This window comes from Rhipicephalus microplus, unplaced genomic scaffold, assembly GCF_043290135.1.
Source record: "Rhipicephalus microplus isolate Deutch F79 unplaced genomic scaffold, USDA_Rmic scaffold_32, whole genome shotgun sequence".
Classification (NCBI taxonomy): Eukaryota; Metazoa; Arthropoda; class Arachnida; order Ixodida; family Ixodidae; genus Rhipicephalus; species Rhipicephalus microplus.
This window is the reverse complement of record NW_027464605.1, coordinates 4,276,593-4,290,138: the sequence shown is the minus strand read 5'-3', so window position 1 is coordinate 4,290,138 and position 13,546 is coordinate 4,276,593. Positions and strand designations below refer to the sequence as shown.

Sequence of the window (13,546 nt, the reverse complement as noted above, 5' to 3'; positions counted from 1 at the left end):
TGCAGCCGCCGCAGCCAGGATTTAATTCTGCGACCTGCAGGTCAGCAGGCGAGTACCTTAGCCACTAGGCCACCATGATGAGGCGAGTATTTAAACATGGCCACACACGCATTGGACATCACTGTTTTATGCAGGTTTGCCTTTAGCTCATTCCCCAACTATAAAGTTTTTCAAAACTATGCCTCTCCGAGCATCCACTGAAGCAGAATGTTTCCGTAATTTTTGTATATTCATGAATCACTACCCCTTTCTTTGCATCTATCAGCATGACGTGATAGTTAACAACTGTAACAATGCTCATGCACTTCGTTCATATTGTTTTGAACTAAAGCTGGTGCCATGATCAGATTATTTGATGCATATAGATTCTTTTACATGAACTTCGCGAGTAAGAAGTCGAGACGACTGAGAAATACTCGCAAGTGTCTATAGTTTACATGCACTATGACTACAGGGTTACACGGTGGAGCGAATCGATTCAACGCTCACGAGCAGCTTCACTGAAATCGCTTCAGTTCTTGCTTTTCTTCAGCCATTATATCATCAACGGGAAAACGAGAAAAATGACGTCGGGTTAACGAGCCTACTCGATCCGACTTAAACAGATGCATGCAAATGTGACCAGGGCTCTGGACTCCCTAAGCGTCATGCGGAATATGTTCAGCCTGCTCAAAATCTGCTAAGCTACAACTCACCGTAAGCGAGCCCGTAATACGTATAGGTTCAGTTCCATTACTAAATTCACTTGCCCGTAGCGGCAGCTGCCTTATAAATATATCGCACGGTGCAGTTAGAATTCTTGGAAACAGTCACTTATTAAGCTGGATTGTCAAAGTGCGTGAAATTCGCGTCGCATAATTTCAAAGCACTGAGCATTACATTCCAAGAAATAAAATGAAGCAATGTATTGTTTTGTATGAGTTTCAGTATTAAAAGCTAAGTAATGTGTATCTAATTATCTGACTACTCTGCCACCAGTCAGCTTCAGTAATTGCATAAAAATAACCAACTATTTCACCAGAAATGCATGCAGCATTTTTTTGTTGTTGTACTGAATGCGAGCACAGAAAATAAAATCTTTTCACGTTGCCCCGCCACGGTGGTCTAGTGGCTAAGGTACTCGGCTGCTTACCCGCAGGTCACGGGTTCAAATCCCGGCTGCGGCGGCTGCATTCCGATGGAGGCGGAAATGTTGTAGGCCCGTGTGCTCAGATTTGGGTGCACGTTAAAGAACCCCAGGTGGTCGAAATTTCCAGAGCCCTCCACTACGGCGTCTCTCATAATCATATGGTGGTTTTGGGACGTTAAACCCCACAAATCAATTATCTTTTCACGTTGCTCCTGGAACACGGCCCGTCGAACGATCGTCAGACATGGTAGTTTCTCGAGCAAAGTAATCGTCTGCAGCAATATGCAGCGAAATGAAATTAAGAAATTATTACTTATCTACTCAGGATACCTTCAGGAATGTGCACACCGAGTTTCAAGCCATTTGAAGAAATACACACCATGTGACGTGCCTTCGAAGTTCGCGTGCACAATTGTGTATGTCATGACTGAAGGGAATATCAAAACGCATCGCTTGGGTTACAGACGAGCCAACGATGGTGGAGGTTGAGATCTGGGTGAACAGTTTCGGCCCCCTCGACAATTCCAACATGGTAGGTAGAGCTTCTCAAGGTACGTATTGCGTAACACGATGTGATCCGTTTATTATCAGCATACTGTAACCACTGAGTCCATTATTGAAACGTCAAGCTACAAGACGCCTGACATCCAAGCATTAAACTCACATGTCACCATTATGCCACCATTTTCAAGCGACACTTACTGTAGTTGTTTGAGCACACATTATATTTTTTTTTTGTTTTAAGGAAGCAAATTATTTTTTTCAAGTTTCCCGTCGACGGCAATCTTTCGATATTTTTAATATGGCAGCCGACGGCAATCTTTCGATATTTCTAATATTGTAACCACTGAGTCCATTATTAAAACGTCAAGCTATAAGACGCCTGACATCCAAGCATTAAACTCACATGTCACCATTATGCCACCATTTTCAAGGGACACTTACTGTAGTCATTTGAGCACACACTAATTTTTTAAGGAAGCAAGATATTTTTTTGAAGTTCCCCGTCGCCGGATATCATGCGATATTTCTAATATGGCAGCCTCTTCATTCAAGTTCCCCGTTAGCGTCAATCGGGAACTTCAAAAATAATTTTCTTCCATATAGAACAAAGATTACGTCTCAATGTGGCGCAAAATAATGATATTTTCAAGTTTATTATGTTTATTGTAAATATGAGAAACTTCAGAGGTCTCAAAGCATTTTTAACGCAGTTTATACCTTCCGTGTAGTAAGTATTCATTACTAAGCCATTCATACACTGCGCAATATGAAACATAGAACGTTTTGGCGGAATTTCTGGAGGTGATTATAGCATGAAAGTTACGGTAATATGATTCAAATTCGGGCACCTTACACAAACGCCCTTTCTAAACATGCAAACCAAATTTGGTATTGACAAGAACAACGACATTCTCATAATAAATTTTCTGGAAACCAACACTCGGAGGACATTTCGCGAAATGCGGAGGGTTTCCACGTGACCAAAAACATCTTCAAAATATTTCAGCGATTTAATATTTTCAGTGGAATATATCAGTGCATCTTTGTTTCGAATACAATTGAAATTGTCACCAAGATAGCTTAAACGTATCGCTTGGAATGACACATATGTGTTTCAGCGAACTACAAACAAACCTCGATGTTACGAAATAGTTTATAACGATATAGTTATTCGATATAGCGAAGTGATTGCAGCTAATTCCCCCTACAGAGGTTTCCAGTATGCGTACCATGGTGGTACACATACTTGAGCCCCTATTTCAATGCCGCATAAAAAAAAATTACTGACTCTGGATATATCGCTGCTCTCTTCGTCACTGAAAATGAGTTATTCCTCTTTTTCACCCATACTGCATCACTTCCGTAAGCAGCTTTCGTGCGTTAGCTGTCACGCTGCCAAACTCGACTGCGTCGGTTTCATTTCCGTTCACTGTTCACGACAGCTGCATATCAATAGGAGCGAAATTCAGCTGTAACATTGGTTGGCGTTTAAGCATTTAGTGTTGTCGATGTGTGAAGCATGACACATTATATCATTGCATGACATTTAGTATTCTTACCAATGTTTGTATCCACGCCTGCTTGGGACCTGAATGGGCCTGCACTATTTTATAAACAAATAAATAATAATAAGTAAATATAACAAGTTAATTTTTATAACAAAGCCAATTCGTGTAACCACTTTAGAGGGAGGTTTTTAAAACAGTGTTGGCGTCTAGCACTGAATGCACCCCGCAATTATTTGAACGAGTCCACGTTCTTTCGTCATAAACTGTATGCCGACGCTGTGAAAGTCCGGCTACACCGATAATGCTTCAAAGCTGCCCGATTTAGCAAAGCGTTCTATCCTAGCTGCTTGTATATCGTCGAGGCTGTTTCGCCGTGTGCGCATGTCACAGGACTACCCGGTGAATCTGTACCTGCGCGAGAAATGGTTTGATCCAAGGCTGAGCCTGCTTCGTCAGGGCGTTAACGAAACGTTCGTTATCAACGGTGGAGACATCGCCGGCCAGCTGTGGAAGCCCGATCTCATATTTGTCAACGTAAAGGCGGCCCGGGTGCAAGAGATCACCGTGCCCACCAGCCTCGTCCGGATATTCCCCGATGGCCACATCCTCTACAGCGTACGGTGAGATCACGCAATGTTTACATCGCAAACTCTACTGTTCTCTCCTAACAAAAAAAGGTGGGAGGATCCCATATTGCATTCACCTACGATGACGCGATATCGAAAGCTGCTTTTTTTTTAATCAATTGTGTTGATCACCTCCCAACCCGGCCTCTTGAATCTTTCGGCACTTCACGTAGCTTTGCAATTCCACCAGGACCGCTCCCACTTTCACCAAGTGACGGTGTCTTGTGGTGAAGTCACCATGTGGCGAAATGACATGTGGCGTCATATGACGCCATGATAACGCTACGAAATTCGGAGATATTTGGAACGCCACGCATCGTAACAGTTTTTAGCACCCTGATCGGTCACCTTCATGCCATCACAATGCCATGTGTGATGACGTGACACTTTTCGTTCTGTTCTTGTAAACACCGACTTCGATAGTTACTTTTGGCATTTCGTAGGCCACCTAATACTTTCGCCTTAATAACTACAAACGTTTAGGCTTCTGGTTTTCAAGTCTAGGCTCCTTAAGGTAGCAAATGGCACTGTCCTTGGTCGGCACGCATTCTTAGGTTAGCTACTGTGAAATCTGCGCGTCGACAGACAGCGTTGGTGAAGGCAAAGAAAATGAATTACAGAGATAATTTAAACTGCATCAATCCTGTTTTATATAAAACAAGTGGAGGTGGCAGAAAATGTATATTCTCGAAGCTAGCCGTAGGCGCCCGACAGTGGACCAGGGGGTGCGACGAAGCTTTTTGGGCCGCCTCAGCATTGTTGGTATCGACCACCAGGGATGCCAAGAAAACAAAACTCTCGCTGAACAAAGTGACACGCTGCAGTGTCAGTGCACTTTTGGAACGTTTTCAAAGAACGCTTCCTGAGCGCTTACATAATCAACCGTGACCCCCCTGCTGACAACTAAAAAAAGAAAATGATATGCAAGTACAAGCCCGGTTTTGTTACGTCCACTTGCTAGGCTATGCATTGGAAGTCTTGGTTTTGCTGCGTCTACTCGCTAGGCTGTGTGTTCTCGCGCTACCATCAGATCTCGCAAACTGCATTGCCGGTTCACAAGCTGTTGGCAGTGCTGTAGAAGGTAAGGGTGACCTCAGCCAATCGTGACAAAGCACACTATCTTATTTTGTTTTTACGCGAATGTCGTCACCACTAATCCGACAAGATCGTCCATCTGTGCGGAGAAGTGTGTACTATACTAATTAGTTTAATTTTGTAACAGGTGGCTTTTTCCCCGCTGTGATGGTCTAGTAGCTTAAGTACTCGGCTGCTGACCCACAGGTCACGGGATTGAATCCCGGCTGCGGCTTCTGCATTTCCTATGGAGCCAGAATTGCTATAGGCCCATGTGCTCAGATCTAGGTGCACGTTAACAAACCCCAGGGGGTCAGAATTTCCGGAGCCCCCACTACGACGCCTCTCATAATCACATGGTGGCTTTAGAACGATAAACCCCACCTATCAATCAATCAACGAACAGGTGGCACTTCGTACTTTATTGATCAATATTATTTATTTTTGGACGGGCAAGTGTTCCTTACAAAAGAACTGGCCTGGAATTTTATATTTATATTTATTGTTGCCTGTTCCTATGACTTCTTGTCAAATCTGACCTTTTCTTAAGCGTCAGTGCAGCGGTTATTGCAAACAATATTTACTTTATTTCTTAAAAAAATCAAATGAAATGATTCACTGAGTCCATTAACGAGAGGACAATTGAATCACTCAATACAAAGCTTAATTTCATGACATAATAGAAACTGCTTCTTTTTTATTTTCTTGATATCTATTTTCACTGCAATAATACTAAATGATCCCGTTCTACGCGTATGACGTAATTATTTCCGTGATTCCATTAAAAGGTTTCACATCTCATCGTAGTGATCACAACTTGAATCATTGCACAATGTGCGCATCTTCAGTGAGAAAAGCGTTCCGAGAGCGTTCCTTGCACTTGAAGCCAGGCTGCTTCAGCATCCTCTGCATCATCGTTGTGGACACGGTCGATAGCGCTTCGTCCTCTTCAAAATGCTGCACCACCTTGTCAATGGTGCAATAGTTACAATTTTACCTGAAAAAAATAACAAGCCCACCATCCATCTAAAGACGCTCACGTCAAAACCATCCAGCTTCTTTGCCCAATCATGGCCTTTCCTATAAGAACGATTGTTTGGGCGTACTTTGTTTCAGCGCTTTCAACCGATAGAGCATTCGCTCGCTCACCTGGGTACGTTTGCCGTGAGAGAATTCACGCTTGAACTCTCCCGCCCTCGAAGCGAAGCGTTAGCCTTTATATCTGCTTCGCCGCGAAACTATCCGCTTCACCGGCTTGAGAAAATCGCGCGTATTCGATGGATGGCGTTTGAGGAACGCGTTGAAGCCACGGCTGACTAGGGCGATGTCATGTTGCCGACTAGCGACGCGTCAACACCTCACAACAAGTCTCCGCTCAACCGCATCCAGTCCAGCTTTTAAATGCGAAGCATTTCTTAGCGAACTCCGGCGACTTTGCGCGTATCTATCTATCTATCTAGCCGCCTACGACTTTTAGTTCTGGCCGTTTCGATACTGATATCGATACCAAACTTGGTATGGCGTAACATGACTGTATGAAGAACATATGTGACTAGTCATGATAAACATGAAGATCATGATATGTATGTCATGAATATCATGATTTACATTACATGGTCCTGCAGCTCTTGCGGTGGTTTCGATCACATGGCATGTTGGAAAACTGGTATGGTATGACATGATTGCATGTCGAACACAAGCGACAAACCCTAACATCGAAATCATTACATGCGTGTCATGTAACAACATGGCTACTTGCCAAGCTAGCGTCACATATACCAGATTTGGTATTACGGTACGTGAATGGATGACGAAGGTATGTGACTGGTGCAAACATGATAATCATGAGATGTGTGTCATGTAACAACATGACTATATGCCACACTCATGATGCGGTCGCGGCCGTTTCGCTAGCTTTACATAGGCCAAATTTGGTAATACGTGACGTCAATGAATGACGAACGTATGCAACTGGGGCAAACATGATAATCACGAGATGCGTGTCATGTGAGAACATGACTACATGCCACAGTCAAGGCGCCAATACATTTCGACGTGACGCGGTGCGCGTGCGCACCAGCGTTCATTTCGACGGGTCCCGCCGGCATTGCCCAGCCAGGCACCGGTCCTGTCATATATTCGCAGGGGCGCGCCGCGCTGCGTTGCTTTGACGCATGCGCCTTTCATCGCGCCCGGCGTCCCTCCATCACGAAAAGAGGGAAATGCAGTGTTGTCTGGGTAATGCATCAGTTCAAAATGCACCATGTCACATTTCACACCGGTTGCCGTCGGGCCGCGTCGACGGATGCTGGTCGCGTCGATCGCGCCTGGCCGCAGACTATGAAGTGGTCGCGTTTCGCTAACGTAGCGTCGCTGTGTCCAGCGTATGCGCGCGTCAACGCTACATTGCAGTATATTGGGCCCTTCATGATGCGCTGGCGGCTGTTTTGCCAGCTCCACACATACCGAATCCGGTGTTACGTGACGTCAATGATTGATGAACGTATATGACTGAAGTAAACATGATAGTCCCGACATGCGTGTCGTGTAAGAACATGACAACATACCACGCTCCTAGGGTGCTAACGGCTGTTTCGCTAGCTCCACATATGCTAAATCTGGTATCACGTGACGTGAATAGATGACGAAGGTAAACGACACATCCAAACATGATACTTATGACACTGAAGTTATGTACGGCATCATTTACCTCTTCCTCGCAACGTTCTGCTGATTTTAAACTGACATATCAACATTTCTCATTCGCGATTCGCATAACATCGATTCCCACTTTTCGTGGGATCTGCCAATTTTTTTTCTATTATTTTCACTACTGATTACAACGCTTTAGACGCTTTGAAAAATCAATCCTAACCATACGGCCACTTTGGGCGTTTGCAGTGTGCAAAATGGTTCTGAATCACTCATCTCGGTCACTCCAGCGACGCAAGCGGCGTCATGTAGCCGTGCTCCGGAGCTGTCACACGGTGATAAAACTGCGACGCAGTGCGGTCTCTCAGTAGTCATAAACCAATGAACGCGTCTTCACGCTCTGCGACGCTGACGTAAACGCTCGGGACATAACCGTCTCGTCCACAATTTCGACCTTCCGCTGCACCGCCTATAGCCGTTGGAATGATTCTAAAGTTGGGGGACTATTCGCTTTGCTGAAACACCCATTATTGGAAGATAGAGCTCTACCCTTGGCTGCACTGCCAACAACTCAACAGCTTGTTCATTTCTTCAACCTCTCTCTCTCTCTCTTTTTAACACCTTAAAGTATTGCGACGCTTGACAGGCCAATGCAGCCAAATATTTCAAAAAGCGCCAAGGATGTGGTCAAGATTTTGAGTAACCCGGCTAAATAACTAAAATGATTGCGCTAGTTGTAAGTTTACTCAAGTCGTTTCTTTAAGCACAAAGTGCGCAAGATTTCAAAAATATTGACGGCAGATCCACGAGGTGAATTATGATTAGATTGGGTGAAGCTCCTGCAAAGTAATACCGTGAAATTTTCTTCCGTTAATTCGCCTGGCGATATGCGCGCTTCCTCGCCGCTTCCCATTGTCGAACGTTTTCAAGATCTGCTTCGCGACGTTGACGTGCTGCCTCGGCCTCTCGTTCCCGTACGGAAGGATCTTGCCGACGCTGACGAGCCGCTGCAGCTTCTTGTTCACGTACGGCGGGATCTTACCGACGCTGCCTTGCTTATGTAGCTTCTTATTCCCGTACAGCAGGATCTTGGCGGCGACGTCGCGTAGTTTCCCGGCACGCTTCTGCCTCGCATGCTCTCACTTCAGGGTCCTGTCTGCGAGCGCGCGCCCCCGCTGCTTTGCGCGCCCGCCTTTCGGCATCCTTATCCATACGAGCACACACCGATGGCAACGAGCATCGGCAACTACAAACCTGTATCGATATGGTTTTGATTATAAAACCATTGCTTTAGAAAACACCTGGCATCTTTCGTTAAGCAGCTGGCGTTTTCTTTTTTTTTTGCTTTAGAAACATCTGGCGTCTTTTCGTTTTGCTTTTAGAAAACATCTGGCATCTTTCGCTGGTTTATTTCATCAATCAACGCCGTTTTGAGCAAAAAAAATTTATTGTTCAATCACGCACAGGAGAAATCTCACCAGGCACTACCTTGGAGGTGAACTATGGCTGCTACTGGGAATGAGAGACAGCAGAAGTCGGCTTTTAACACTCCTACTTCTACTAACGTTTCCTACTTGAACATGCCAATGGCTGCTAATGGGGAATGAGAGACAGAAGAATTCGGCTTTTAGTTAACGCGCACGTTGTGAATTTTTTGTATTCTTCAAACACGCACAGTCACCACCGGCACCACCTTGGAGGTCTAAGCGTAAGACTGGTTACACACTACGACTACGACTACGACTATGAGGGACGAATGGGTGCCGCTAGAACTAGGAACCAACTAGCCCAAACCAAAGTACTTCTCTAAAGTACTTCTCTTGCCGCTATAAGGAGCTTCGCCCCTAAAAGAGCACCTTTTCCTGTCAGATAGTGCTCAATGTACATGCCAATGGCTGCTAATGGGAAATGAGAGACAGGAGAATTCTACTTTTGCTTTCTTACGGCTTGCGCTTCGTATCTACTTCCCACCTTTAACCACCTCGAGTTCATTCATGGTATATACTATTTCATCGTATTCGTGGCACTGCGGCTCAACGCTCGCTAAACTTTTCTAAAACTAAGAAGGTTACACCCAGCAAGTAAAACGTAGCAACCCTTTCTTGTCAGATAGTGCTCAATGTACGTGCCAATGCTGCTAATGGGGATCGCAGCGTGCGCGTTACTAAAAGCCGAATGCTCCTGTCTCTCATTCCCCATTAGCAGCCATTGGCATGTACATTGAGCACTTTTTTATTTTTCAACAACACACAGAAGAAATCTCTCACCGGCACCACCTTGGAGGTCAAAATGTTATACTTGTTACATACTACAATGGCTACGAGGGACGAACAAGTGCCGCTATAAAGAGTTTTGCCCCTAAATTGTTTTACGATTTTGAGTACTTCGTACTCAACTATGGGAGAGCACTGAGCCGTCCCGATACACAGAAATCTGTTTAGAAATAGGGGGGTAACGATTTAGAGTACGAGGTACTCTTACTTTGGGAGAGCGTGAAGCCGTCCTGTTGGCTAAGAATGCGTCGCTTACAGCACCAGGAGTGTTACTCTCTTAAATCTGTGTTTAGAGAAATTTATTCTCACAGACAGTGAACATCAATTACAATCCAACAGAACATTGTGACAGAACACAACATCCACAGACACACCAAAAGTTGTTACAAAAAGAAATGTGTACATCAGTAAACGAAACACAACATACACAACTTACCCAACTAAACAGGAATTGTGTGTTTAGAAAAAGTTATTAACGATTTAGGGTACTCGGTACTCTACTATGGGAGAGCTTAAAGCCGTCCCTTTGCCATATTGCATAAAAACAATGTCTCGTATCTCACTGTTTGCTGACGTGCGGTGTCGTCAATGTGTGGGAAGAGGAGCGTCAGAAAACAGCCCGCTAATTTTCTACACTTTCCTTCCAACATTTAGAAAAATATATTCAATTAAATGTTTTTGAACTTGAACATAAAAACTACAAGAGATTGCTTTGAACATTACGCACGTTTTTTTTTTATGTGAAAACTAATAAGAGGCTCTCCATTCTCCTAAAGAAACGTGAAAACGTTCTTTCAGTTTTGACAATGCGAGCTGGTAAATGAAGTGACCGGAAGGCGTATTTGGAATTGATGGCTTCGCATCGCACGAAAGAGAGAAAAGAAAGAGTGTGAGGAGGTCGCCAGCGCCAGCGGCAGGATTGCTCATGCGCTATTGGTTCGCCTCTGGAGGTGACGTGATGGTGACGCGCATGCTGTACAGAGAAGTGTTTACGGCTGTTCCATCGTGCTGAAGCGCCCTCGCCTCCTTCGGTGAATGGATCGCTACCGTGCGGCGAGGGCACGAGCGAGTGGGTTTCGATAGGATGGCGATACGATGATGGTTTCAATGAGCGATGAGGTTGCGACTGCCAACGAAGTGCCTCCGCGACGCCTTCAGCACAGACGGCAGCAAGGCAAATAATACGATGTGGATCATCCATAGAGAAACCAGAAATTCAAAGAGGTAAGTTTGCAAAGTTTGCCTGTTGAACGTTTGCTTTACAAGTGGCTAATAGGCTGGTTTGAAACGTAGCAGTGTTCTGACTTGTCTCAGTGTCTAAGCACCAATATGACATCTATGGATGCTAATACGCACATAAGACAACAACCTGAAGCTGGCTACACGCCGTGTTTGGAACGAGCATATTGACCACAAATGCAAGGCTTGCAGGCACAAAGCTCTCATATAACAAAGGTAAACACAAAAGGAACGAGACACTTGTACGGCGTGCGGGACTTTTTAGTGTTTACCAGAGTCCTCGTGATAATTCATACATTAACTTTAAATTCCTTGCCGTACGAAACATGGCAGCAACTTATAAAAGTGCTGGAAACGAACTCGTCAGATCAATGCTTCACAGCTCAGCACATAACTATCCTACCAAACAGCAGCAGTGGCGGCCTTGAAGAATACAGGTATGTTTCTCCAGAACAATCAGCCGCAATCATTCGGCTGATGAAAAAAAGCAACTTTCGCGAAGTAGTGCACACTACTATGCTAGATTTTAATGGAAAACACAGCGTCTTGCCTTTCGATACAATGAGTGAGCATGCAGCATATCTGTCCTGTAAGTAAATAAGCCCACATGCGTTTCAAACCAATCTACTAGCCACTTGTTCAAGAAACAGACAACATGAGAACTTTGCAAACTTACCTCTTTGCATTTCTTATTTCCTTATCGACAATCCACGTCGTATTAGTTGCCTTGCTGTAGCTGGCGAGCCACTCGTGCGCATCGCCATCTGTGCAAAGGTCGACGCGAAGGCACTTCACGTCAGATGGGCCTGTCGAACTGGCGTCTATTTCGCACGTAAATTTGCGCGTGGCTGCCATGTCATGGGGGCGCTGCGAGCGCTCGATGGTGACGGACGCACTCCACATCGCCTCCGTAAATTTTCTGCTATTTCTGCGGACATCCACCCTGGTACCCCTGAAACTTGGGTTTATCGTCACCGCCAAGTTCTCCGCTTCGCCTAGACAACACGTTCGTCCAGGTGGGTCCAGTTTTGACAACTTGAGGGACATCCTTCACTCCCGGCTACAACGCCGCCTCGCTAAGGGCTCTCAGCCCGGCGATGGCGGCCGCCAACGTGGTTACGGGCTATGATCCTACCTCAAGCCAAGTACTGTCCATGGAGATTTCATCCTCCGTAAACACTATGCCATCAGAAGACGGATACCTCGACGACATATGGATCCCCGACTACATCAGGGCCGGAGGGAAGCCAGAGTGGAAGCCCTCGAGCGAACTTATGCACACAAAAACACTACGTACTATGTTGACGCCGCCGACTACGACCATGCAAACAATAAGGCTGTAGCCACAGTCGTGGACCACACACTCACAGAACGTACCAGCGCTTCCGTGCGGTGCCGCAACATCACCGATGCTGAAGAAACTGCCATCGCGCTCGCTCTCGCCCTCGGCTACAGACAACGAAGGTCGCTGACAGTTCTCACGGACTCTCAAGCAGCTTGCCGCAACTACCTACAGGGGCGCATCAGCCAACCCGCTCTCAGCGTCATCATGAGCGTTACAGACACTGGCGAGCATTCCATTACACATCCACTCAGAATTTGGCATCGGATTATATGGACTCCGGGCCACATGGGACTGGAGGGGAATCAGGCAGCGGATAGAGTAGCTCGAGGGTATGCGAGCCGAGCACCTTCCAACTCCGCCCCTGAGGAACTCGTTCCGGTATTTTGCGACTATTCGGCCATCCTAAACCATTACAGAGGACTTAGGAAAGCTTATTCGCTACCACACCGAACACTAAATAAAGAGGAATCGGTCAGCTGGAGGCAAATTCAAACCGGCACGTTTCCAAATTTGCACATCCTGAGTAAAATGCACCCCTCGGCATACTCTCCTCTCTGCCCATGGTGTTCAGCTAAAGCCACTCTGTACCACGTCACGTGGGAGTGTCAGGCCATTACAGCCTTACAACCAGTACGAAATCCAAGAGCGGAGCGATGGGAGGAGCTGCTGGCCAGCGAGAACCTGGAAGATCAATTGAGTCTGATCAACCGGGCCCGCAGAGCAGCTGCTGCAAGCGGAGCCCTGGACTAAGGGCCCCCCCACCGCAAGCCAAGCATGTCCGACTATTCGGAGCTTCTCCGCAGAAAATTTCATGTAATTAAATAAATAAATATGTTTCCACCACCTACCTTGACGACATGGTGAGACTGTGGCAACGCAAGCAAGCCAAATCAAAGTCTGCGTCTCAACAACAACGAGACGCTACAGCTGGCCGCCATTCCCCAGCCTTGCAAGGAACGCCGGCGCGCCATCCCTCCGGTGGTGTGCCTACCTCTGCTCCGTCCTCGCAGCCAGCGAAGCAACGCAAGTGGCGTCCGCGTCAGACTCCTCGCCTCTCTCGCGACGACTACATCGTAGTAGTGAAACCTCGCGTTCCCTGCGAGTTACGCACATTTGTTCCGGCCGATCGCGTGGGCGACGCCATCCGCAGCTACCTCGGCGACCGGACTACCGCGCAAATTCAAGTGTGGCCAATC

The 13,546-nt window shown here is 46.2% G+C and overlaps 1 protein-coding gene across 1 annotated transcript in view; it reads left to right on the top strand.

The window, feature by feature from the left end:
* The first annotated feature begins 1,604 nt into the window (after positions 1–1,604).
* Positions 1,605–13,546, top strand: part of LOC142786780 (glycine receptor subunit alpha-3-like) — a 29,302-nt gene continuing 17,360 nt past the window's right edge. The window contains exons 1-2 of the mRNA XM_075884422.1: positions 1,605–1,661; positions 3,532–3,761. Of these exons, the coding sequence (XP_075740537.1) occupies positions 1,605–1,661; positions 3,532–3,761 (287 nt within the window). The remainder of the gene's footprint in view (positions 1,662–3,531; positions 3,762–13,546) is intronic.